Source organism: Capra hircus, chromosome 18, assembly GCF_001704415.2.
Source record: "Capra hircus breed San Clemente chromosome 18, ASM170441v1, whole genome shotgun sequence".
Lineage (NCBI taxonomy): Eukaryota > Metazoa > Chordata > Mammalia > Artiodactyla > Bovidae > Capra > Capra hircus.
In genome coordinates this window covers 37483012-37510853 of record NC_030825.1, presented here as the reverse complement: position 1 = coordinate 37510853, position 27842 = coordinate 37483012, and the positions used below count along the sequence as shown (strand labels likewise).

At 38.4% G+C, this 27842-nt stretch overlaps 1 protein-coding gene across 3 annotated transcripts in view; it reads right to left on the bottom strand.

Annotated features, from left to right (window-relative positions):
* Positions 1 to 27842, bottom strand: part of TANGO6 (transport and golgi organization 6 homolog) — a 181595-nt gene that overhangs the window by 61715 nt on the left and 92038 nt on the right. For 2 of the 3 annotated variants that reach the window (XM_018062193.1, XM_018062194.1), the window contains exon 15: positions 22643 to 22783. The exons of the other annotated variant lie outside the window; for it this stretch is intronic. In XM_018062193.1, coding sequence (XP_017917682.1) covers positions 22643 to 22783 — 141 coding nt within the window. The remainder of the gene's footprint in view (positions 1 to 22642; positions 22784 to 27842) is intronic. 3 annotated transcript variants of the gene reach the window in all.

Genomic DNA, 27842 nt, shown 5'->3' with positions numbered 1-27842 from the left:
TAGCCTAAAACACTTCCTTATTCAAAATGCTAACCATTCCAAGAAGGCAGCACCATAGGAGGCTATCATTCACACCTTAGTAAATATTAATATACCTGCCACCTCCTTTCAACAAGCTGGGAAAAACAAGAATGATTTGAAGTGATTTCTGAAATTTAATGACTTTCTAGTGATGGTCAAGAAGAAAAGTTTTAAGTGAGAGGGGAGAAGAAATAGGGGAACGGTAGGCACTAAAAGGAGAGGGAAAGACTGTACTTTACATTCTGACTCTTCCCATGTCTTCAAATTAGAGCAACGTGCAAGTAAGAACCACAGATAAATATCTTTTGGACAATGTAAAACAATGGACAGGAAATGCTTTGTACCACTGGATTTTTGGCAACCGAATGAATTAAGGTAATATAGAAAGAAAGACAGCTTGAAAGAGAGGATGCCAAGATTTCTGTAGTTGTGTATTAACTAGGTTACTCATTCCATCTCAACAGGTCATTGAATTCCAAGATTGGTTTAACCAGTATATAAACGTTCAGTTTACACAGTTACCCTACAAGGATAATCTACAACAAATGACTCTACCCCAGGTTACTGACAAGACAGAAATTAATTCTTCTGAAACCTGTGCTGAGACAGTAACAAACTTCAGAAACATGGTGGAATTTTCTTGAAGGGCGGAATTAATAAAGTAAAGCCAGAAATGTGATCAAAAGGGAAGAAAAGTCCCAGGTTTATGGTTAAGTTATTTTAAAAGATGAAAGAAGAAAAAAAAAAAAACTAGATATTTTAAGTGAAGTAAACTCTCTTTATGATTTTATAATGACGAAAGTATTAAAACCATTCCAGTGACTTAATTAATTTAATTTGCTACCTAAATGTTTGAACTCGTTAAAGCATGCCCAAGAGTTAGTGAGCCTCATAATATCGACAAACAGAAATCAAGAAGCCTGTGGCCTAAGAATAAAACTTCAAGCATAAATTCTTAACAGAAAATCCCTCAAGTGCTATAAAATCAGTCTTTACCACATCAGGTCCAGCGAAAAGAAAACTAAGTTACAACTTCTTTCTAATGGGAATATTCCAATCAGATTGCTAGCTTACTCTCTTGCAGGTCCGTAAGTAAAAGTGAATGCAAGAATCTATTTTGAATCCAAGAATCTATTTTAAAACTTGTAAATAAAAGATGAGATGTTTCATTGTCCTTTGTTTCATAGCCATAAGAAAGAAACCAAATTAATGCTTTAATTTACTCTAAAGTGGAATTGGGTCTTTCCTGGTGGCTCAGTGGGAAAGAATCTGCCTGCTAAGCAAAGGGTTCAATCCCTAGGTTGGAAAGATCCCCTGGAGAAGGAAATGGCAACCCACTCCAGTATTCTTGGACAGAATACCATGGACAGAGGAGCCTGGTGGGCTACAGTCCATGGGGTCACCAACAGTTGGACATGACTTAGCGACTAAACAACAACAACAACAAAATTGGAATTAGGGGTGTGAGATGAGAAAACAAAAGAATGAAGACAGGAAAAATAAAAGTAACAGCAGAATAAAAAAGTGAAACATTCAAGTACACAGTGTCCTTCAATATCTGTGGGAATACTGAAGTTTGTTCCAGGACTCCCTGAGAATATAAAAATCCATGGATGCTCAAGTTTCTTAGCTGGCCCTTCATATCTGCAGGTTTACAGAAGCAGGGCCAGCTGTAATTGTGTCATCTTTAAAGCAAGGACTCTGCCAATGACATCTTCTATCTCCTGAGCTAATAACTGCAGCTGGTGATTTTAGAAAAGGAATGTAATATCTATCCAAATCTATTTAAAGAGCTCTAATTATAAAGGGTAAGGTTTCTGCTGTTTAAAGTAAGACACAAAGCTTGATGTAGCAGGAAGAAAAACTTAAGAATGATTTTGAAAGATGAGTTATACTTCCAAAGAAACTTCACTGATGAGCAAACAATGAAGGGTTGCCAAAGAAATATATACGTGTCTATTTACTTGAATAATGGTTACCTTAGAAAAGTGTCAGCAGACTTTTTCTATAAAGAGCCAGACAGTAAATAAATACTTTTGGCTTCAAGGACCAATTTATCTTTGTCATTGTAACTACTGAATTTTGCCAATGGAGTACAAAAATAGCCATAGACAATATATAAATAAGCATGACTGTTTTAATAAAACTTTCTATGGACATTAAAGTTTGCATTTCACATGTCACAAAACATTATTACTCTTTTAACCTCCCCCTGCCCCAAACCATTTAAAAAATGTAAAAACCATTAGCAGCTCATGGGCTATATAAAACAGGCAGCAGGTAAGATTAGGCTCAAGGGTAGGGGTTTGTCAACCCCTACAATGCCCTAACATAAAAGTCCCATGGAATGTAAACTGGTGTAGCCACTACGAAGAACAGTATGGAGGTTCCTTAAAAAACTAAAAATAGAGCTACCATGTGATCCTGAAATAATTTGAAAAGATATATGTACTTCTATGTTCACAGTAGCACTATTTACAATAGCCAAGATATGGAAGCAACCTAAATGTCTGTCAACAGAGGAGTGGATAAAGAAGATATGGCATGTTATGTGTGACACACACACACACACACACACACGTTATCTTTATACATATACACACATACAATGGAGTAGTACTCAGTCATAAAAATGAAATAATACCATCTGCAGCAACAAGAATGGATCTAGAGATTATTATGGGCTTCCCAGGTGGCTCAGTGGTAAAGAATCCACCTGCCAATGCAGGAAACGTGGGTTTGATCCCTTGAGAAGGAAATGGCAACCTGTTCCACTATTCTTGCCTGAGAAATCCCATGGACAGAGGAGCCTGGCGCACCATGGAGTTGCAAAAGAATCTGACTTCATGACTGAACGACAGATATTATCATAATAAATGAAATCCGAAAGCAAAAGACAAATACTGTATGATATCACTTATGTGTGGAATCTAAAAAAAATGATACAAATGAACTTATTTACAAAACAGAAAGAGATTCACAGACAGAAAACAGACTTGTAGTTATCAATGTGACAATAAGGGAAGTGGGAAAGATAAATTACGAGTTTAGGATTAACACACACACACACACTACTAAAAGCAGAAAGGGGAAGATATATCCAACTGAATGCAGAGCTCCAAAGAATAGAGAGGACAGATAAGAAAGCCTTCTTAAGTGAACAAAGAAAAGAAATACAGGAAAACAATAGAATGGGAAAGAGTAGAGATCTCTTCAAGAAAATTAGAGATATAAAGGGAACAATTCATGCAAAGATGTACACAATAAAAGGGCAGAAATGGTAAGGACCTAACAGAAGCAGAAGAGATTAAGAAAAAATGGCAAGAATACACAAAAGAACTGCACAAAAAAGGTCTTAATGACCCAGGTAATCATGATGGTGTGATCACTCACCTAGAGCCAGACATCCTGGAATGTAAACTCAAGTGGGCCTTAGGAAGCATTACTATGAACAAAGATAGTGGAGGTGATGGAATTCCAGCTGAGCTATTTCAAATCCTAAAAGATGATGCTGTGAAAGTGTTACACTCAATATGCCAGCAAATTTGGAAAACTCAGTAGTGGCCACAGGACTGGAAAAGGTCGGTTTTCATTCCAATCCCAAAGAAGGGCAATGCCTAAGAATGTTCAAGCTACTGTACAATTGTGCTCATTCCACATGCTTATAAGGTTATGCTCAAAATCCTCCAAGCTAGCCTTCAGTAGTACGGGAACCAAGACTTTCAGATGTACAAAATGGATTTAGAAAAGGTAGAGGAGCCAGAGATAAAATTGCCAACATCTGCTGGATCACAGAAAAAGCAAGAGAATTCCAGAAAAACATCTACTTCTGCTTCACTGACTAGATTAAAGCCGCTGTGTGGATCACAATGAATTGTGGAAAATTCTTAAAGAGATAGGAATACCAGACCACCCTACCTGCCTCCTGAGAAACCTGTATGCAGGCCAAGAAGCAACAGTTAGAACTGGACGTGGAACAAAGGACTGGTTTAAAATTGGGAAAGGAGTACATCGATGCTGTATACTGTCACCTAGCTTATTTAATTTATATGCAGAGTGTATCATGGGAAATTCCAGGCTAGATGAAGCACAAGCTGGAATCAAGACTGCTGGGATAAATATCAATAACCTCATATATGCAGATGATACCACCTTAATGGCAGAAAGTGAAGAGGAACTAAAGAGCCTCTCTATGAGAGTGAAAGAGGAGAGTGAAAAAGCTGGCTTAAAACTCAACATTCAAAAAACGAAGATCATGGCATCCGGTCCCATCACTTCATGGTAAATAGATGGGGAAATAATGGAAACAGTGACAGACTTTATTTCCTTGAGCTCCAAAATCACTGAGATGGTGACTGCAGACATAAAATTAAAAGATGCTTATTCCCTGGAAGAAAGGCTACGACAAACTTAGAGTATTACAAAAGCACAGACATCACTTTGCCAACAAAGGTCCATACAGTCAAAACCAGGGTTTTTCCAGTAGACATGTACAGATGTAAGAGTTGAATCATGAAGAAGGCTGCTCAGTTCAGTTAAGTCACTCAGTCATGTCCAACTCTTTGCGAAATAACTCCAAAGAGTTATTGGAGAAATAACCCCAGAAAGAATGAAGGGATGGAGCCAAAGCAAAAACAATACCCAGCTGTGGATGGGACTGGTGACAGAAGAAAGGTTCAATGCTGTAAAGAGCAATATTGCATAGGAATCTGGAATGTTAGGTCCATGCATCAAGGCAAATTTGAAGTGGTCAAACAGGAGATGGCAAGGGTGAATATCGATATTCTAGGAATCAATGAACTAAGACGGCCTGGAATGGGTGAATTTAACTCAGATGACCATTATATCTACTACTGTGGGCAGGAATCCCTTAGAAGAATGGAGTAGCCATCATAGTCAACAAAAGAGTCTGAAATGCAATACTTGGATGCAATCTCAAAAACGACAGAATGATCTCTGATCGTTTGCAAGACAAACCATTCAATGTCACAGTAATCCAAGTCTATGCCCCAACCAGTAACGCTGAAGAAGCTGAACGGTTCTATGAAGACCTACAGACCTTCTAGAACTAACACCCCCAAAAGATGTCCTTTTCATTACAGCGGACTGGAATGCAAAAGTAGGAAGTCAAGAAACACCTAGAGTAACAGGCAAATTTGGCCTTGGAGTACAGAATGAAGCAAAATGAAACAAAGGCTAATAGAGTTCTGCCAAGAGAATACACTGGTCATAGCAAACACCCTCTTCCAACAACACAAGGGAAGACTCTACACATGGACATCACCAGATGGTCAACACCGAAATCAGATTGATTATATTCTTTGCAGCCAAAGATGGAGAAGCTCTATACAGTCAACAAAAACAAGACAGGGAGCTGACTGTGGCTCAGATCATGAACTCCTTACTGCCAAATTCAGACTTAAAGAAAGTCAGGAAAACCACTAGACCATGCAGGTATGACCTAAATCCAATCCCTTATGACTATACAGTAGAAGTGAGAAATAGACTTAAAGGACTAGATCTGATAGACAGAACGCCTGATGAACTATGGACAGAGGTTCATGACACTGTACAGGACACAGGAATCAAGACCATCCCCAAGAAAAAGAAATGCAAAAAAGCAAAATAGCTGTCTGAGGAAGCCTTAAGAAGGGAAGCGAAAAGCAAAGGAGACAAGGAAAGATATACCCACTTGAATGCAGAGTTCCAAAGAATAGCAAGGGGAGATGAGAAAGCCTTCCTCAGCGATCAATGCAAAGAAATAGAGGAAAACAATAGAATGGGAAAGACTAGAGATCTCTTCAAGAAAATTAGAGATACCACGGGAACATTTCATGGGCTCAATAAAGGACAGAAATGGTATGGACCTAACAGAAGCAGAAGAGATTAAGAAGGGGTGGCAAGAACACACAGAAGAACTGTACAAAAAAGATCTTCATGACCCTGATAATCATGATGGTGTGATCACTCACACTAACCTAGAGCCAGACATCCTGGAATGCGAAGTCAAGTGGGCCTTAGGAAGCATGACTACGAATAAAGCTAGCAGAGGTGATGGAATTCCAGTTGAGCTATTTCAAATCCTGGAAGATGAAGCTGTGAAAGTGCTGCACTCAATACGTCAGCAAATTTAGAAAACTCAGCAGTGACTGGAAAAGGTCAGTTTTCATTCCAATCCCAAAGAAAGGCAATGCCAAAGAATGTTCAAACTACCGAACAATTGCACTCATCTCTCACGCTAGTAAAGTAATGCTCAAAATTCTCCAAGCCAGGCTTCAGCAATATGTGAACCGTGAACTTCCAGATGTTCTAGCTGGTTTTAGAAAAGGCAGAGGAGCCAGAGATCAAATTGCCAACATCCGCTGGATCATTGAAACAGCAAGAGAGCTCTGGAAAAATATCTATTTCTGCTTTATTGAGTATGCCAAAGCCTTTGACTGTGTGGATCACAATAAACTGTGGAAAATTCTGAAAGAGATAGGAATACCAGACTACCTGGTATGGTCTGCATACAGAAACCTGTATGCAGGTCAGGAAGCAACAGTTAGAACTGGACATGGAACAACAGACTGGTTCCAAATAGGTAAAGGAGTACATCAAGGCTGTATATTGTCACGCTGCTTATTTAACTTATATGCGGAGTACATCATGAGAAAGGCTGGGCTGGAGGAAGCACAAGCTGGAATCAAGATTGCCAGGAGAAATATCAATAACCTCAGATATGCAGATGACACCACCTTTATGGCAGAAAGTGAAGAACGAAAGAGCCTCTTGATGAAAGTGAAAGTGGAGAGGGAAGAAGTTGGCTTAAAGCTCAACATTCAGAAAACTAAGATCATGGCATCCAGTCCCATCACTTCGTGGGAAATAGATGGGGAAACAGTGGCTGACTTTATTTTTCTGGGCTCCAAAATCACTGCAGATGGTGATTGCAGCCATGAGATTAAAAGATGCTTGCTCCTTGGAAGGAAAGTTATGACCAACCTAGATAGCATATTCAAAAGCAGAGACATTACTTTGTCAACAAAGGTCCATCTAGTCAAGGCTATGGTTTTTCTTGTGGTCATGTATGGATGTGAGAGTTGGACTGTGAAGAAAGCTGAGCATCGAAGAACGGATGCTTTTGAACTGTGGTGTTAGAGAAGACTCTTGAGAGTCCCTTGGACTGCAAGGAGATCCAACCAGTCCATTCTAAAGGAGATCAGTCCTGGGTGTTCATTGTAAGGACTGATGTTGAAGCTAAAGCTCCAATATTTTGGCCACCTGATGCAAAGAGCTGACTCATTTGAAAAGACCCTGATGCTGGGAAAGATTGAGGGCAGGAGGAGAATGGGACAACAGAGGATGAGATGGTTGGATGCCATCACTGACACAATGGACATGAGTTTGGGTCAACTCCGGGAGTTGGTGATGGACATGGATGCCTGACGTGCTGCAGTTCATGGGGTTCCAAAGAAAAAAATAAAGAAGGCTGAGCACCAAAGAATATGATGCTTTCAAACTGTGGTGCTGGAGAAGACTCTTGAGAATCGCTTGGACAGCAAGAAGAACAAACCAGTCAATCCCAAAGGAAATCAGCCCTGAATGTTCATTGGAAGAACTGATTCTGAAGCTAAAGCTCCAATACTTTGGCCATCTGATGCAAAAAGCTGACTCACTGGAAAAACTCTGATGTTGGGAAAAGTCAAAGGCAAGAGAAGAGGACGATCACAGATGAGATGGTTGGATGGCATTACTGACTCAATAGACGTGAGTTTAAGCACATTCCTGGAGATGGTGAAGGACAGGTAAGCCTGGGATGCTGCATGCAGTCCATGGGGTCACAAAGTGTCTGACATGACTTAGCAACTGAACAACTATTACTACTATATATAAAACAGGTGAACAACAAGGACCTACTGCATAACACAGGAAAGTATATTCAATACCTTGTACTATATCTATGATGGAAAAGAATTTGAAAAAGAATATATATATATTAAAAAATATTTATAGATATAAAACTGAATCACTTTTCTGCATACTTGAAAATAACATAACATTGTAAGTTAACTGTAATTCAATTTTTAAAAGTCCCCGTAAGTTTCTTATTACAGAAATTCTGTGTTGCTACTGCAGTCACCAAGGTGTATTTTACCTCTAAGAATTTATGCCAATATCAGACAGCTGATTTTCTAATTTCACACTAAAATTTGGCTTTTACAATCTTCACATTAATTCAAACAAAAATTTGGGTTTAAGCAAACAACTGTTTAATACAGTTGTGATTAAGGGTATAATCTTTGCAATCAGTAAAATCAGGCTTTGAGTCCCTGATTGAGCACCAATTAGCTATAATCCTGGGGAAGCACTAAGTACTCCCAACATGCTACTTTCTCTATAAAATGGTAATGATAATAAACGGAATCACTTTGTAGAGTCATTTCAAGGATTATGTGAGAACATGTACATAAAGTGATTAATGGAGAGCCTGGAATAAAATAAGTATTCAACTATGATTTGTATTCTTGAATAGGACAGGATGATCATACATTTCACTTGTCTGAAGGGCTGTTTATTCAGGGTTGGCTTTGGCCATGGGACACTGGAGAAATACGTTGTACTAACTCAAAAATAACAAAAAGAAAATAATAGCAACATTTATTCACCCCTTACCATGAAAGATGCTTGTTGTGAACACTTTACATATATTATCTTTTTAATTTCATAACCATGCTATCAGGAAGCTGCCATAGTTATTATCCCCATTTTACAGAAAAGGATTAGAGAGGTTATGGAACTTGTTCATAGCTATTAAATGTTGAGAGTCAAGATTAAAACTGAGGACGTTATGACTCTGGGGTCACAGTGCATACTCCTGACAGAGAAAGGTTAAATCTATACATCAAATTCCTATTTCCCTACCCAACGACTGTCATTGTAGATAGGCCTACATCTCTTCACTGGTCTCTGGCAACCTCAGTACAGGAATTAATATAGCCATAAATATATCTCTATAATGATACTCAAATGTTTGTAAGTGATTTTGTGTGTGTGTGTGTGTGTGTGTGTGTGTGTATTTTATTTCATTTGAGCCTCTCAACATTTCTATGAGAATAACTGGGTGGACTACACTAAGTAGAATTGCTGGGTGGATTATAACTTCATCTCCACTAAATGTTAAAAAAGATGACAGTCTCTCATTTCTTCCTCTGAATTGCCTATAATATCTACTTTTTCTCACCATTCTCACAGACATCCCTCTAATCAAAGTCTTCATCTCTTTATGCCAGGGAATACCACAAGAGCCTCTTAGCTATCTCTCTGGCTCCAGCCTCTCCTTTCTTCACTCATGTTTCCTGCCCCTGCCAACCACACCTATACATCTCTCATCACATTGCTTCCTTCCTTAAGAATCCATAGTGATTTCCAAATGCCCATCACATTAAGTCCTAACTCCTCTGCCCAGTCTTCAAGGCTCTTTGCGGTCTGCCCCACCCTCTCTATCTATCTAGCCTCACTTCCCCAAGGCACCCAACACAATCTGCTGCAAGGAGACAGGTCAAGTCTCTATTCTCCATATGCAATACAAGCATCCCACTTTTGTTCTGTTCTCACACTTTCTTTCCTATCTGGGGACATCATTTCCTCTTTATCACATGTAAACCCTCACTCAATATCCATCACCATCTCTAACAGACTGTCCAACAACAGTCCCGCTTCTAGTCTTATCTCATTCTCATCCTTCACATAGCAGCCAAAATGATTTTGCTAAAAAGTAATTACGATCAATTCTTCCCTTCTTATAATCTCTCACTGACTTCCATTTAAAGTCAGCATAAATCCAAATCCCTTAACACAGCACATATAGCTCTTTATGATTTTGGTTTCCTGACCTAAGGCAGGCCATAGCAACCTGGCCTGGGTTTAAAAAAGGATGAGAATGATGGCTTCTTCTTTTTTAACGTTATTTTCTCCCAAAGCAACAAAAAAGCAGGACAAAGATTATGAGGAAGATAAGTATTCAGGTGGCTGAATATAGTCTCCCATTGTTTCTCTTGGATCTCAGGGAAATGTGCTGAAATTAAGTAAGCAGCTTGCGGCTAAGACTAGAAGAACTGAAGTGAGATTTGAACTACTGCCCGCTTCAGGTAAGACAAAATCTGAAGTTTGAATCTAATTTAATTGCCTGCTAAAACAAAAATTTAACACTTTGAAGGACTATAACAGAATCCACAGCCTTCTCAACATAATTGAATAATGTCCAGGACATAATCCAAACTGACGTGTAATATGACCCATTCTCAAGGAGAAAGATACTCAACAGAAGCCAGGATTGAATGATATAGACATTTTAATGATCAAAGACAGATTATAAAGCAGCAACTATAGCTGTGCTCAGTGAGGTAAAGAAAATACAATGAATGAAAAGACAGGAAAAATCCTTGAAGTTTAAACAAAAAACACCACATTTCTAAGTAAGCCATGGTAGAAAAAGAGATCACAAGCAAAGTTAGAAAATATTTTGAAATGAAAACATATCAAAATTATGGGATTCAACTAAAGCAATTCTTATACGATAATTTACTAATGGGGCTTTCCTGGTGGCTCAGACGGTCAAGAATCTGCTTGCAAGGCGGGAGATCCACTCTATGAAATAGGTCTTATTACAATGATCATTGTACAAATGAAGAAACTGAGACACAGAGATGTTAAGTAACTGGCCTGTGGTCACATATTTAAGACTCAAGAATGCAGGCAGCCTGACTTCAAAGCAAGGGTTTTGTAATAGTTCATATAGAGGAAAAATATGGGAGTAAGGATTCATCATACAACATATAAAAATTGGGGCATGCTGCTCTAAAAAAAAATTTTTCACCATAACATCAGAACCATATTTACACTGGGAGCAGTGACTTCATCTCATTTCTTATTTTAGCAACACATGATGTATCATATCAAAATAATGTCATCAATTTGATTTTTTTGTTGCCATTAAAATTTAAAATTTGTTCTTAAGCTGTAAATGAGCTAAAATATATAACTAATTTTATGTTTTTCCATATTAACTTAATTAATATCATCATTAATATTATGATAAATATTTTCACCAGAAAAAGTAGTATCTCCTCAAAAGACACCTTTAAAGAAAACACTGGTAGAAACTATTAGCAATACATGTATATGACAAAGGACTTGTATTTACTCCATACAAAGGACTCTTATAACTCAATAAATACTTGGAGAAATAAAGAGAAATAATCCAATTAAGAAATGGAAAAAGATCTTAACAGTTACTTCAAGAAAGAGATACAGAAGTAGAAAATAAGCACATGAAAAGACAAGAGCTCAACATAAGTAGTCATCAGGGAAATGTAAGTTAGAACCATAATGACACAACACTACACACCTTTTAAAACAGCAAAAAATTTTAAAGAATGATATTAAGTGTTGGTAAGGATATGGAGCAGCTGGAACTCTCTTATCTTGCTGGTCATAATGCAAAATGGTACAATTACTTTGGAAAACATTTAGGTAGATTTTTATATACCTATTATATGATCCAGCAAGTTCACTCCTAGTACTTACCCAACATACACACACACACACACACACACACACACACACACACACGGCTTCCCAGGTGATAAAGAACATTTAGGTAGATTTTTATACACCTATTATGTCCACTCCTAGTACTTACCCAAGAAACACACACACACACGCACGCAGGCGCGCACACACATGCACACAGCTTCCCAGGTGATAAAGAACATTTAGGTAGATTTTTATACACGTATTATGTCCACTCCTAGTACTTACCCAAGAAACACACACACACACGCACGCACACACGCACGCAGGCGCGCACACACATGCACACAGCTTCCCAGGTGATAAAGAACATTTAGGTAGATTTTTATACACCTATTATATGATCCAGCAAGTCCACTCCTAGTACTTACCCAAGACACACACGCACGCACGCACACACGCATGCCCACACGCACGCACCCACCCCCCCCACACACACACATACACATGGCTTCCCAGGTGATAAAGAATCTGCCTGCGATGCAGGAGACTCAGTAGACACAAGTTTGATTCCTGGGTCAGAAAGATCTCCTGGAGAAGGAAACGGCAACCCACTCCAGTATTCCTGCCTGGAAAATTATATGGAGAAGGCTGGTGGGCTACAGTCCAGAGTAAAGAGTTGGAAACGACTGAGCATACACCACCACCACGTATCTTCACACTAAGACTTGTACCAGAATATTCACAGCAACTACACTCAGAATAGCTCAAAACTGGAAACAATGTGAATATCCATCAACAGGTAAATGTATGAATGACTGTGGTACATTCAAATATAGTACTACTACTTAGTAATAAAAAGTAGCAGAACTACTAATATACACAACAAGGATAAATCGCAAAAACTTTTGCTGAGCAAAATAATTCAGACACAAAAGGGTATATACTTTATGATTCCATTTACATAAAACTCAAAAACAAATCTAATCTACAGTAGCAGAATGCATATCAGTGGTTGTCTGAGTTGGGGTGTGAAATGGGAGATGATGTGGGAACACAGGAACTTTCTAAGGTGACAAAAATGTTCTATATTTTGACTGTAGTGATGGTTACATGAGTTTACAGCAAACCTCATTGAAATGTACACTTGAAATGGGAGCATTTATTGGATGTAAATTACAACTTGGTAAAGTTGATTTCAAAGAAAGCAAACTGCAGACTAATAATATGTAATAGTATATAATTATAGTAAAAATAATAGTATGTTAAGATTCTGTTTTTTTGTAAAAGAAAGCCCGTATAAAAAGCCCACATATGTTTGCTTATATCTGGAGGAACATAAGAAGATGTGTGAAAGAATACATACCAAACTATTACCATTGTTTATCTCGGGAGGTAAGAATATTAACTATAATATTTGGCAGAGACTGGATTTTTCTTTATATACCCATATATATCCATGTATTGTTAGGCTTCTGTCAACAAACACAATAAGCATGCACTAGTATGCAGATATGTTTACCAATACTCCGTCCCTGAACGTGGTTTCTCTCATCAAGAATCAGAGGCTACTTCCCTTCCCCTTGAACCTGGGGTGGTTTGGAGACTGACTTTGACAGCAAACTGTGGCAGAAATCATACTAAGCCCCTAGGTTTAGCTCTTAAGAGGTCTGGCAGCTACTGTTTCTGTTCTCTGGGAAACCATTCACCATACTGAAAAGAAGTTTTGCTTAGACTGCTGAATAATGACCATCCACACGCAAGAACAGACAGAAGCCATATGGAGGGGCACTAGGGTGTCCCAGTCAAGGTCCCAGCTGAATGCAACCTCCTGGGTGAGCCTAGCCGATTCTGCAGGCAGTAAAAGAGCCACCAGCTGAACCCAGACAACACCATGTGGAGCAGAGATGAGATGTCCCTGCCAAGTATTATGTGGTTCACAGAATTCTGAACAAATAAATAGGGGTAGTTTTTTGTTTTGTTTTTAAATTTTGGCCATACCCTGTGGCAGGTGGGACACTAGCTCCCCAACCAGGGATTGAACCTGAGCCCCTCGCATTGGAAAGCAGAGTCTCAACCACTGGACCTCCAGGGAAGTCCCCAAATGGTGGCTGTTTTAAGCCATTGTGTTCTGAACTCTTTTACTACATATAAGGGAACCACAACATATGCTATGAAGCAAAAAGCCCTTAAACTAACATTTTAAAATTTGTAAATTGAAAGTTTAAATATTTCTGGAAACTAATTAATTAGAATGCCCTTAAGGTGATTGATTATAATGCTGCACCTTTAAACAAGTTTCGTTGAGCAAGATACTTCTAAAAGCGATTTGTAATTCCTTGACTAGCATTATGTTATTTAATAGCAAAACGCATTAATAATTTATTACTTTTTTTGGCTGCTGCTGTGCAGCTTGCAAGACATTAGTTCCCCAACCAGGAATTGAACCCACGCCCTTGGCAATGAAACCGTGGAGTCCTAACCACTGGACAGCCAGGGAATTCCCAGGAATTTATTACTTAAAATGCCTTTCTTTCCATCGCAGTCAAGACAAACAACAAAATAACACAAAAGAGGGTATTTTTAGTCCACTCTCTTTGAAAAACAATTTTCAAAAGATATTTTTCTCTATTTGACAACAGACATAGCAGGGGGCTTCAAAAAGCCCTATCTCACCTACAATTTCAGGAAGTAATCTGCTAGTATATACACAATTTAAAATAAGAACAGCCAGTGACTGAGTGAATCCACTTTGGCAAGGATCAATCTCACAGAAATAAAGGCCCAGTACTCTAATATGTACATATATATGAACTTTGCATATATTCATATCTAATAAATATTTCCATTGGCCCTCATATATTAGACTTTATATTGCAGCACTGGATGTCATAGGAAAAAAATAGAAAAAAAAAAAATGAAGTTTCAGCCACAAACGGCTGAGTAAGTGAACTGTGGTGCATCTACACTATAAAATTCTATGCAGCTGTTTAAAAGCGTCTCTCTTTGGACTTCCCTGGTGGTACAGTGGGTAGGAATCTGCCTGCCAATGGAGGGGACACGTGTTTGTTCCATGGTCCAGGATGATTCCACGTGCCACGGAGCAACTAAGCCCATGAGCCACAACTACTGAAGTCCGAGCGCCTAGAGCCTGTGCTGCGCAATGAGAAGCCACCATAATGAGAATTCCTCCCACCACAACAAAGAGTAGCCACTGCTCACCGCAACTAGAGAAAGCCCTCACACAGCAACCGAGACCCAGCCCAGCCATAAATAAATAAATAAATAAAGTTAAAAAAAAAAAAAAAAACTGACTCAAATTAAAAAAAAATTTTTTTTAAAAAGCTCCTCTCCTCATCTTAAATCCCAGGCGAACCCAACTGGGTTACACAGTAGCCTGCTGGGCAAATCCAATTATTCCATTTTCCTTTGTTTTCTACCACTGGCTAGAAGGTGTTCGTCAGAGCAGAGCCTGGTGCTGAATCTGCTCCTCTATGGGCAGGGATCATCAGGTTTTCTAGAATCAGGCTACCGGCTTCACCCTGCAGTTGGATGGGATCATGGGCTACTTATCACGTAGATGAATTGTAAAGTGGCAACACTGAACTAAAACAAAAGCAGATAATACAGAAAGAGTTGATAAAACACATTAAATGAGTGTTATGCAGGCTGTAAGATATATATATGTATATATATATATATATATATATATATAATACACACATATATATCTCTTAAAAGCCCAGGACCCACCCTTCTCAGGGCATATAGAGTAATTTGAGAAAAGGTGCTTTCTAACCAAGAAGTATAAGCTGCTGTGCCCCAGTACTCTCAGGGTCACTAGCCGCCACAGCACAGTCTAAAAGAGACCTGAAATTTAGTTCTCTCCTCTCATTCTTCATTCCAAATATTAATTCCTTGTGCTTTCTTACAGCGTTCCCTGAAGGTAAACTCTTCAGATGAAACAACGTGAATTTGACTTTCTATTTCTGCTCTCAATTTTCAACATTTCTGACCTAGAGTAAACTAGAACTTGTCTAAGCTTGCTGATTAGAAGACTATGTTCTGCCTCTAAAAATAAAGTGCTTTGTATGTCATGATGACACTACCAGATCTGAGTTGCTCTTCCAGGGCAGCTCTGAGTCATGCACCCACCCTTCCACCCATCAGTCCCTCCCTGACCTCCTTCCCTTCATCCACACCCCCTCCCTCCAACATTCTCTGACAGATTCCTCCATTCATTCTGGGAGCAAAGGTACACATTTCAGAGATGACTGGTCAGGGTTAGTGGAGAAGGCAATGGCAACTCACTCCAGTACTCTTGCCTGGAAAATCCCAAGGATGGAGGAGCCTGGTAGGCTGCAGTCCATGGGGTCGCAAAGAGTCGGATACAACTGAGCGACTTCACTTTCACTTTTCATTTTCCTGCATTGGAGAAGGCAATGGCAACCCACTCCAGTGTTCTTGCCTGGAGAATCCCAGGGAGAGGGGAGCCTGGTAGGCTGCCGTCTTTGGGGTCGCACTGAGTTGGACACGACTGAAGCGACTTAGCAGCAGCAGCAGCAGCAGGTCAGGGTTAGAGGATAGGTATGAAGACATGGAATAATTTTTCTCTGTGAGAAATTGGCAGTCTCTTTCACTGCTGACAAGAGAGTACATATCTGGAGGGCAACTTAGCACTAAATATCAAGAGTCCATGCACATACTTTGACCGAGTAATTCCCCTGTAGGAATCAACCCTAAGGAAAGACTCAAAGATTCACCAAAGGATTTATGTATAAGAATAATCAATAGTACACTTTTCATAATCCTCATAAAGTAAGAAACCAGAACCAACTAATTAAACACTAATATCTTTTGAGAAGATAATTAAATAAAATTATGATAAATTCAGGTGATTAATTATAATAACCAATAAATCTTATATTTTTAAGAAATATTTAATGACATGGAAAAATGCTTATAAATAACGTTAAATGGATAAAAGGCAGCATACATACAATATAATTACAATTCTGAGAAAGAAAAAGAAACTAAAGGAAACATCAAAATATAAACAAAGAATGGTTACTTCTGGATGGTGAATCAGTGATTACTTTTTTATACTTTTTAATAATTTCCAAATTGTCCAAGATTATTACATATTACTAATACAATAAGGAAAGGTCTGTAAGTAACTTTTAAAGGTATACATCTAAAAAAAATTGACATGAGGAAAAGAAAACAGAAAGAAGTGAAGAAAAAAATTATTCAGCCTGAGCTCCAACTTTTAATTTTCACCAGATTAATATTTTTAATTCACATTAATTAAGTATTTGTTGAACTATACTGATGCTAACCTAGGCAAACTTGGCAAGAAGCATTTCCTTTGATTTTCTGAATTTTGCTGAAAAATTCTCCTTTCAAAGTATGTAAACTCTAATACTTGCTAGTCATTCATTGCTGCTGCAATCTATGAATACTCAACTCCCAGACTGGTATCCAATTATTCACACTTTCAACATATTTTTCACTTTAGATCAGGCTTTGCCGTTAGTTGAAAATCTCTGAAAGCTGAGATACAAAAGCTGTTTTTCAAACACTAACCTGCTGTGTTTGATAACGATGCGGAACTGATGTAGCCCCATTTCACTCTGCCACATTTAACTGCAGGGTCTGAGCAGAAAAAGGACAGACGAGACTGTTTCCTCTGAGCTCTCACAACACTCCACACAGGCCTTTCCATAAATTAGCAGGTCACCTCACAATGATGTGTGTATGAGCTGACTTCTCTGACTAAACTATAAGCTCCTTGAAGGAAGAGACTGTGGATTTCCCGTGCTTTTATCTCCAGCCTCAGGCACAAAACCCACCATTCAGTGCATACTCAAAAAATATTTTTAAACTGAACTACACTGATAACTCTACGCCCCAAATTAAGGAAAAAAAAATAACCATATTCAAGATAAACAAAACCAACTTCGAGCATTAGGAAGAGTTACCAAATAACTCAGGAATGTATATGATTTAGAACTTGACAAAAGCAGGAAATTAAACAAGCATTCAGAGAATGTTCGGGTATTACTACAGGCAGAGGTGGAAACTTCTTCCACCAAAGACTTCTGATCCAAGCTCAAGATTGAAATGAGAGCCACAAATGAGTAAAAAGTAGTTCTATTTATTTCTCTCCCTTTGTCCTTAGAATGAGAAATAAATATTAAGAAAGGATATAAAATATTCCCTAAATACAAGAGATAATTTTAAAATACACTTTAGTTCTCATTATGGTTCATTAAATGTAAACAGAAGGCAAAAAAAGAGACATATGTAATTGCTTCAAAGGTGGTCACAAGCTCTAATAAGGACACATTCCTGTAGTTAGTAAAAATCAGAAAAGGCTATCCACTAAAAAGTATGCTCGTAAGACCGGTATAAAATACCTAATATTAGCCATGTGCAGAGCCTCCCATATGCAAAAGGATTTGTAAATACATTACAAAAATGAATGAATAACTTTTTCCAACTCTCTCCAGTGAGAGGGCAATCTAGGTTGCAACTGAGATGGGGGATAGGCTGGAATTCAGCGAAGGCCATGAGGATGACTGCACAGCTGAGTATGGGGACAGCTCCAGAGCATGCCATTCAATACAATGATGTCTCTCAGACTTTCTGCTCTGTGAACAACCTGCACAACTGTATGTGGCAGTCCTGGATTTAATTAACATATCTGTGATGTTATGAAGCAGAAACAGGAGCTCTAGAACAGGGCACATCAACAGAAGGCCTACTGACATTCTTGGCCAGGTCAGGGGGTTGTCCTGGGCACTGTAGGATGTTAAAAAAACTTCCCCAGTGTCTACCCACTTAATGCCAGTAACATCCTCCCTGCCCCTAGCTATAACAACTAAAAATGTCTCCAGACATTGCCAATGTCCCCTGGGGGGGCAAAATTCTTCCCTCCACTCCCCGATTTGAGACTCACTGGTCTAGAGGAACAAAGAATTGGGTAGCGTTGGTCCAGCTCTGCTGAAGAGAGCAAATACACTGTATCTGCCATATGTGAACAAGCAGTGTAGTCTACAACAGATCAGGAATAACACTAGGCAATCTCAGAAGGAAATATCCTCACAGAGGAACTCAATACCTTTTGCTTTAATTGCACTTGCCAGGTGTTGTCCCAATTATCAATTCAATATCTTGAGCACAGTTACTTAATTCTATACATTTAAAAGAAGTTTTAAAAAATGCAATGACATATAACAACCCACAGGTTATTGCTGACACTGGGCCATATAAGAGGAAACAGATGGAGAAACATTTGGAGTGACTGGTAATTTAGCAATGTGTTAAGATTAAATTTCTAAAAGTACAATTAAAAAACTAAATAGTTCTTTAAATAAAAGAAATGAAACTAAAATTCTTCCACCATATTTTCTACGTTAAGGAATAGAGATTAAAATATTGATTTGCCAAAAACTTCACTTGTGGTTTTCCATAAGATTGTACAGAAAACCACAAACCAACTTTTAGGCCAACACAATATATAGATTCATATTTATACGATGTTGCTTTAAGAAAGCCTTTCTATATAACAGAGAAACCATAAAGGAAAAGATAGATATGCCTACATCAAAATAAAAAGCTTCTGCAACTCAAAACAAGTTAAACAGAAAATGCGAACAAAACTAAAATGTAACCCCAAAGAAAATATTTACAACATAATGTTAGTGGTTCAAGATCTATAAGTATATAAAGCTTTACAAATTAAATACCAAAATAAACACCACAATAGAAAAATGAAGAAAGGATAGGAAGAAGCAATTCATATGTGCATGCACACACAAAAATTTAGCCAATAAAAATATGAAAACTATTTAACCCTATCAATTGAATAAATGGTAATAAAAACACAATAACATTTCTTTATATATCTGTTTGATAAAAATAACAAACAGCATAATAGTGCTGATGAAGGTACAAATATTCTCAAACATTAAGATATAAACTGGTACAATTTCTTGGGAAGACAATTTAGCAATAAATATATTTAAAAATATGCACATGTTTTTTAAGAAATTCTTTTAGAAAATTTTCCTAGGAAATTGTCATGGGTCTGCACAAAGATTTAGCTATAAGAATATTTCTCTTAATATAATTCAAAATAATGAAAAATTAGACCTGTAAGCTGGTCAGTTGAAAAAATTATGATACATTCAAATGATATATTATCATGCAATCATTAAAAATTACAGAGGATGTGGAAAATGTGCGTGTTAATGACAGGAAAAAGATGCTTACTGACATGGGAAAATTTTCAGGATGTAGTATCGTGCAGTAAGAGACTGGGTCTGGAGTCAGAATGTCTGGGTTGAAATTTTGGATCCCTCATTAATTAGCTGTGTAACATTAGGCAAGTCAGTAACCCTCTCTGAAGCTGTTTCCTAATGTGTAGAAAAAGGTAACTTCTATGAAATAACACCAACAATCGAGGCAACAATCACCAGTGGTTACTTAAAACCAACAGAGGGAAGGTTGATGGGGAAGTTTATTATGGATATATCCTATGGGAAACATCACTGATCAATCTTCACATCACTAAAGGAGAACACCAGACATCATACACCTCGAAATGTGAGACAACAGGCAACAGAAGGCACAACAAAGCCTATGATATATTCTGGACCCTTAAAATCTGACCTAAATTTACCCAAGCGCCTGTATCTATCAACTTACTGGAAATAGGGGGATTTAATTCCATTAAAATGAGATTCACAAGACAATCAAAATAAACTAGTGCTGATAAAATGTCAGAAGAGTGCTTACTGGGGCAGGTATAGACTAGGAAGGGAAAAAAGGAAACGTTATGGGTTACTAGAAGTTTCTCTGTATTGATCTGGGTGGTGGCAAATATGTAAAGAATAATAAAACTATACTATTAAAATTAGTGTACTTTATATACTTCTTTATATGTATACAATACTTCAATTGTTTTAATGGAAAGTAAAAAAAAAAGCTCCAGCTGACTTTTCACCATTGTCTAGTGGTAGAAAGAAAAGAAGGGGTGGTTAGAGAATTAAAGCCAAGAGGAAGTGGTGGTGTACAGCACCTGGCTGCTACCTGTGGACCTCATGCTCCCATGGAACACCCCCTGCTGCAAAGAAGAGCTGGAGGGTGGGGAGAGCACAAGGCCTGGACCACTGGGAAATTAGGGTACTTATTAAAGAAATCTTATAAAGTGGCTGTCACAAGTATTTCCACACCAATAGGATATTGGCTACATTGTAAAAATGGGTTTTAATTTCACTTAGAGGATTTCAATAAGCCATCTTATCTATGCACCTGGACAAATTGGTGAAGTGAATTAGAAAGTAGCACTTAAAGCTAAGGCAATGTTTACGGCTGGATACTTGTTGGAATAGACATCAGGAAGATTAGAACTTTGAGCATTGATGGAATATGCTTTGAAATGCCAGAAGGCAGTTTTGTAAACTGGGCTAATTATAGAAATATGTAAGGAGGAGCAAAATCTGTCTCCCACTCAACCTAGACCTTCATCCCCACTTTCACTCTCACCACAGGAAGTGATTTGGACTGGCCCATGGAAACAGAGAAGTGTGCATTTTCAGTGTTTATCTTCCCAATGGTAGAGGTTCACCAGAAGTTTCAGAGAAAAGATATGTTCTGCTGATGCCATCTATGTATCAGACACATTCTTCCTGAGATCGACAGTCACAATGTTACACACAAATAGAAGGAAGTTGCATTCGATCCTGCAATACATTAAACTTAATACTCACACCTACTGTGAGAGAATCATTGCTCATAATGGTTCACTTGCCTAGTATGTTTCAGATCCATATTTAAGAAAAAGGCAAATATAGAAAGTTTGCCGTTCTTCTGAGGAGAGACAAAAATTATCTTTTTAATTTCACTCTCATGAGATTTCCCTTTAAGTTATGAAAGAATTTAAATGTTTGGAGATCTAAGTTCTATCCTCTTTAGCCAGAAGGGTCACCCAGAAATTAGGAAAATAAATAGCTATATTCACAGACATGATGCATGACTATGTGAAATCTTTTGAAATCCTTGAAAGTACTAGTGAAGGAAGAACTCAATGAGATTTCGTGATACCAGAGGCAAAAAAACTAGTTTTCCAAAATCTTCCCCTAGTGAGTGAAGAGTAAAATTTAACCCTTACAATAGGCATATGAGGTTAAGTGTTATTAATATCTTCTTTTTATATATGAGGGCACTGACGCATCAGGAGGTCAAGACCCATTCCTATGATCAAGAGCCACTAGCAAGCAGCTTGGGATCTGATCCCAGGCAGTGCAACTCTGGAGCCCACAGTCTTAATACTCCCAGCTCGTGGTTGTGGTTTTGAGCAACCTCCTTTGAGTTGGCAGGTTCACTTCTTTTTTTTTTTAACTATTTATTTATTTGGCTGTGCTGGGTCTTTGCTGTGGCATGCAGGATCTTTAGTTATGGCATGTGAACTCTTAATTGGAGCACGGAGGATCTAGTTCCCTGACCAGGAATGGAACCCAGGCCCTCTGCACTGGAAGCATGGAGTCTTAGCCATTGGAGCATCAGGGAAGGGCCAGCAGATTAAATTCTTAGCACTACTATTTATCAGTTGAATGAGTCTTGAACAAATTGCTGAAGTTCTTTGTGCCACAGTTCCCTCATCTATGAAATGGACCTAACAACAGCCTCTTTATAGAACGTCTTGGGAAAATTAGATGAGATCATAAATGTAGATGACCAGGTACACAAGAGCCATTTAACCAGAGTTAGCACCCCTCCTTCTCTGTCTGACATTCCCCTTCTTTTCATTCTCACTGCTGCTCAGCAAGTGGGAAACCTCTCATCCCACCTCTGAGGAAAATCAGGCCCTGACATAGCTCAGGGGAGGAGACTAAGCAGTTGCAGGAGCATGGGCACTACTGGGCCAATCTCTTGGTGTGCACTGAACATTTGCTAAATCCTTGAACATAAAATAGTTTATCCCAGCTCCCAAACTGTCCTCCCCTTACTAGCATAACAAGCCTCCAAGGTGCACAGACTTTAGTTCCACAGCCACACCACTCCCTGATCCCATTTCAGAGGCTGGAACAAGAAAACTCACCTAATGCCCTGACGATTCGCATCAGGATTTCCCCCACTTTCATTCTGGTCTCCGGTGTGTGCCTGTCTTTACTGCTGTCATACTGAGCCAGCAGGCCAGGCAAGATTTTCTCAGGGTACACGTCTGAGAGAAGGGCAACCCCTAGGGTTAAAAATAGAAAGAAAGGATTCATTACTGTTTAGCACTGAAAGGAAAATAAGCCCAGACCGCTTGTGATGGGATGAACACAGAGGCATTTAAATCCACCTCTGTAATTCCACCAGCAAGAGCTGCCCTTCATTTCGACTGCATCATTGGTAGTGGAAAGAACATGGGTCTTAAGAGTTCACACTCCTGGATTCTTCTGGTCTCAGCCCTATATGATCTCTAAGGTCACATTCAGCACTGACATTCTATGACCTATGGATTCTAGACTCTGGAAGCTGAAGCTAGATGATTACATAGCATAGCAGGGATCCACAGACAGACTCGATCAAATGCCCTGGAGGGAGTCTTTCGGGTCTGAGTCAGTAAGGTTCTAAGCCTAGTATCGCTCCTGCCAATCCATCAGCCTGGAGCACAGTAGTGCTTCCTATCTTTGCTGCAGTTCTTTACCCTAGAATGAGTTTTCTCTGTAAAACTGACAATGATGAGAGCAATTTCCGTAAGGAAATAAGGAATGCAAATTCTGGGCATGATGAGGAATAGAGACTTCTGCTTCCAGACGAGTTTCCGGATCAGAAGGAGAGAAGATCCTGCTCCTGATTCCTCCTTCCTAGTACTTGCCGACACCCTCTCTCTTCATACAGCATACCTAGAGGCGGAATCTGCAGCAGTGGTAACATTATCTGAGCCCAGACCCATAGCAAGCAAACTTCACAGAGGCTGAGAGAAGAAGGGAGATAAGACTAAGACAGGACCAGAAATAAAAACCCTCGTCTCAAAGCTATATAAACACAAACTCCATTACTTTGGGGTGAGGGAAGGTTTGGGGAGAGGTTATATACTTCTAAAGAACAGTGAGGAAAAAGAAACACCTGCAGGTGTTCTATCACTGATGTCATCACAAGGCCTAGTACATGTTACAGATCTGAGGCAACCATAACTCCTACTCCATCAGAAGTTCCCAACTCAGCAACTCTATGGATCTGTCTCCTTTTAAGAATATAGTTATACCTTTATAATGAAAATCGATGGGGAAAGGGAATTTGCTCTAAAAAACTTTGATCTGTATCTAGCTTCTCTGAAAAATATATATTACCAGAGTCCCTTCTACTGTCATTTATGCCTAATTTTCTCTCACTAATCTTTAGCAGAGAAGTTATTTACTTTTGTGAGCATATCCTGCTGTATACTTCAAAAACAAATGAACTGGGACTTCCTTGGTAGTCTAGTGGTTAAGAATCTGCCTTCCGATGCAAGAGGTGCAGGCACGATCCCTGGTCAGGGAACGAAGGTCCCACGTGCCACAGAGCAACTAAGCCCACACACTACAACTAAAGAAGTCAGTGCACTGCAGCGAAGACCCAGTGCAGCCAAAATTAAGAAACAAAACAAAATCCAAGTGAGCTCTTGATTGTCTCTCTGTAGCAAACAGACTTTGGTTGCACATAGCATCTATTCTCTCTTCTGGTAGCGACACCTGTTGTTCCTTTAGGAAATACTCCTTCCCAAACTCAGTCTCTGTTGTTTGAGTGGGGTGAATGACCCACTTTCTCTCTCTTCATATGTGAACAAACTCATATCAAGGGTGCCTTAGGATATTCCATCCCATCACCACCACAATGTCTGGTTCAGGAATGAGGAAAGAGACTCAATCCTAGAACCAATTTTGGAACTACTAGGGAAGATGAGCTCCTGGAGTTTGTGTGTTTGTGTGGATGGTTATTTTGGCTCTTTGTTTCCTGTTTTTGCCTGTTGAAGTGATTAACCTGGAGCTCCCAGTGGCCATCATTGGGAGAAAGTCTGCCCCACAATGGTGTCAACAGAGGAGGATCTAACCAACAGACGAAGGAGGAAGAGAACTGCATCATGCTTTGAGCCCCTGGATCCAATTATACTTCTACTCATTAGAACCTTAGGGTACATAAGCCAATAAATATCCTTTTACGTTTATACCAATTTGATTTTTTTTTTCACCCAAAGGAATCCTAATATATCTTTCTTCAGATTAAAGAAACGAATCCAGGTTAAAAAATAAAGTTTCCCATAATGCTAGACTTGTAGTTCTACCAGGGAGCTTTAATTCTTTTAATCTTTCATAAAAAGGTTGCCGACAGCACAGTAGTTTCCTTGCTTCCCACAGTTTCAGGTTAGCGATTGTTTATCTTCCTGCTGGCCTGCTCCACTAAGGGCTGCCAAATGGCTCTCTGTTTGAATTTACCTTCTAGGATACAGTTGCTACCTATGAATTTATAAATCCCTAGAGAACATTGGTTCCTTCCTTACTCTTACATGAAGCAGTGAAGAGAATCACATACGATGGTTAAGACTACAGAACAATTTTTTTTTAAAAAGATAAGATTTTTAAAATTTTGACAACTGAGGAAACCTGGCCTTAACCTTCCTATGACCCTTGGTCCCTCCTTTGTAATCTGAAAAATGGGGTAATTTCTGGGTCAGTCCAGGCTTTAAGGAAATATGACACATCAATCCCTTTGGCAATAAGGACCAAATGATTGTGTGAGAGATACCTGTTCCTGCTCTGATCACAGGAAAATGACTAGGCATTTTGAGATGTGATGGAACAGATAAGATACACAGAAGGCAAAGGTGAATCAGTTCTGGCAAGAGTTCATAAAAATGTTCTGATCTGTGTTTGGAGGCAAAGCATAGGATAAGGCAAATTAACCAACTGAAAAAATATTACTGAAAGTAATTATGCAACAAAACAAAGATGGTCTATTTTGTAAAACAACTGTTTCCCCCCCCCAAAGACTTTCATTACAAAGCCAGAAATGTATTCTGATCCAGTGTTGATTTCAAGATGATCCCTTAGCATACTGCTCAGTGATCTGCAGACCTTGGAAAGTCACGGTAGTTTAAGTCTCACTTTACACAGGAGTTTTACATTGCAGGAAAGATAGTCTAATCCCAAGTATCTTTGCTGACTAACTCTCTCCTGGAAATCTGCTAAGTCATCCCCACTTTAAAACTAACCTGACTTACTCTCCTGAGTAGATAACAACTTATCTCCCAAAATATCCACATCAACTTGGAAAACCACCTACTCACTTGAATTTCTGCTGAAAACTGTAAGAAACAGAAATGCCTGCATACTGTATGACTCTATTTACATAAAAATGTCCAAAATAGGCAAATCTGCAGACAGAAAGTGGATTTCGTGGTTGCTTAGGGTTGTGGGAGTTGGGTAAGAAATAGAGACTGACTGCTAATGATATGGAATTTCATTTTGAAGAGATAAAAACATTCTAAAATTAATTACATTCATGTTTGGGAACGCATGTAAGAATTAAAGATTTTAAAATTTAAAAAAAAATAAAAAATAAAACATTTTAAATCTTAAAAAAAATATTAACAGTTAAAAAAATAAAAATAAAATAAAATTAATTACAGTGATGGTTACACACACTGTGAGTATAATAAAAAGCACTGAATTGTATACTTTAAACGGGTGAATTGTATGAAATATGAATTATATCACAAAGACCTGTTATTTAAAAACTGTAAGATTCATAAAACACAATAGCAAAAAAAAAATCTGACTAAAAAATGAGCAGATGATCTGAATAGGCATTCTTCTAAAGAAGACAGACAGATGGCTAAGAGAGGCATGAAAAGATATTTATCATCACCAATCACCAGGGAGATATAAAACAAAACCACAATGAGATGCCATCTCACACCTGTCAGAAAGCTGTTATCAAAGAGATAAGAAATAACAAGTGTTGGAGAAGATGTGGCAAAATGGGATTCTCATGTACTGTTGGTGGGAAGGTAAACTGGTTTGACTACTATGGAAAACAGTATAGCGGCTCATGAAAAAATTAAAAATAGAGCTACCATAAGACCTAGCAATTCTACCCCTAGGCATTTATCTGAAGAATATAAAAACACAAACTCAAAAAGATATGTGCACTTCTATGTTCATTACAACACTGTTTCAATAGCCAAGACACAGAAACAATCTAAACGTCCATCAGTGGGTGAATGGAGAAAGAAGACATTGGTAAATAAATACAATGCAATGGGTAATCCTCCATAAAAGGAAAACTCTTAAATTTTCAAAATGGATGGACCTTGAGAGAACTATGTTAAGTAAAATAAGTCAGACACAGAAAGATATTCACAAGAAAATGCGAAGCTTTTAAAGAACTTTTATGGAATAAATTCTAAGATCCATTGTTAAGTGAAATGCAAGGTGCAAAACAATGTGTATAAAAATTTAACAATTTGTGTACAAAGGGGAAATATTCATGAATAGTTCTGTAAAGATATACAAGAAACCAATGATATTGGTTCTTTCTAGGGAGAGAAAAGGAGTAACTAGAGGATATATAAGAGGGATTTTTTAACTCTGTATCTTTGTATTTCTTTTTAATTTTGAACCATGTAATGTATCAACATAAATAAATAAAATATGTTAAAAATCTGCGCTAAGGGGCAAGGTCTTTTAAAATAGAACAGCCTCTTTTAGAGGTGAAATGTAAAAATAATTTTCAATCAGATGTAACAGAATGACCACAAGCATCTTCCCCCTGAAATCTCTCTACAGTTAACAGGCAAGGAGTAAAAAAGGAATAAACTCATAAACAAGAATGAAAAGAATATAGATATCAAAGGCTGAAGTAAGACATCCTGGAATGTGAAGTCAAGTGGGCCTTAGAAAGCATCACTACGAACAAAGCTAGTGGAGGTGACAGAATTCCAGTTGAGCTGTTTCAAACCCTAAAAGATGATGCTGTGAAAGTGCTGCACTCAATATGCCAGCAGATTTGGAAAACTCAGCAGTGGCCACAGGACTGGAAAAGGTCAGTTTTCATTCCAACCCCAAAGAAAGGCAATGCCAAAGAATGCTCAAACTACTGCACAATTGCACTCATCTCACACGCTAGTAAAGTAATGCTCAAAATTCTCCAAGCCAGGCTTCAGCAATACGTGAACCATGAACTTCCAGACGTTCAAGCTGGTTTTAGAAAAGGCAGAGGAACCAGAGATCAAATTGCCAACATCTGCTGGATCATGGAAAAAGCAAGAGAGT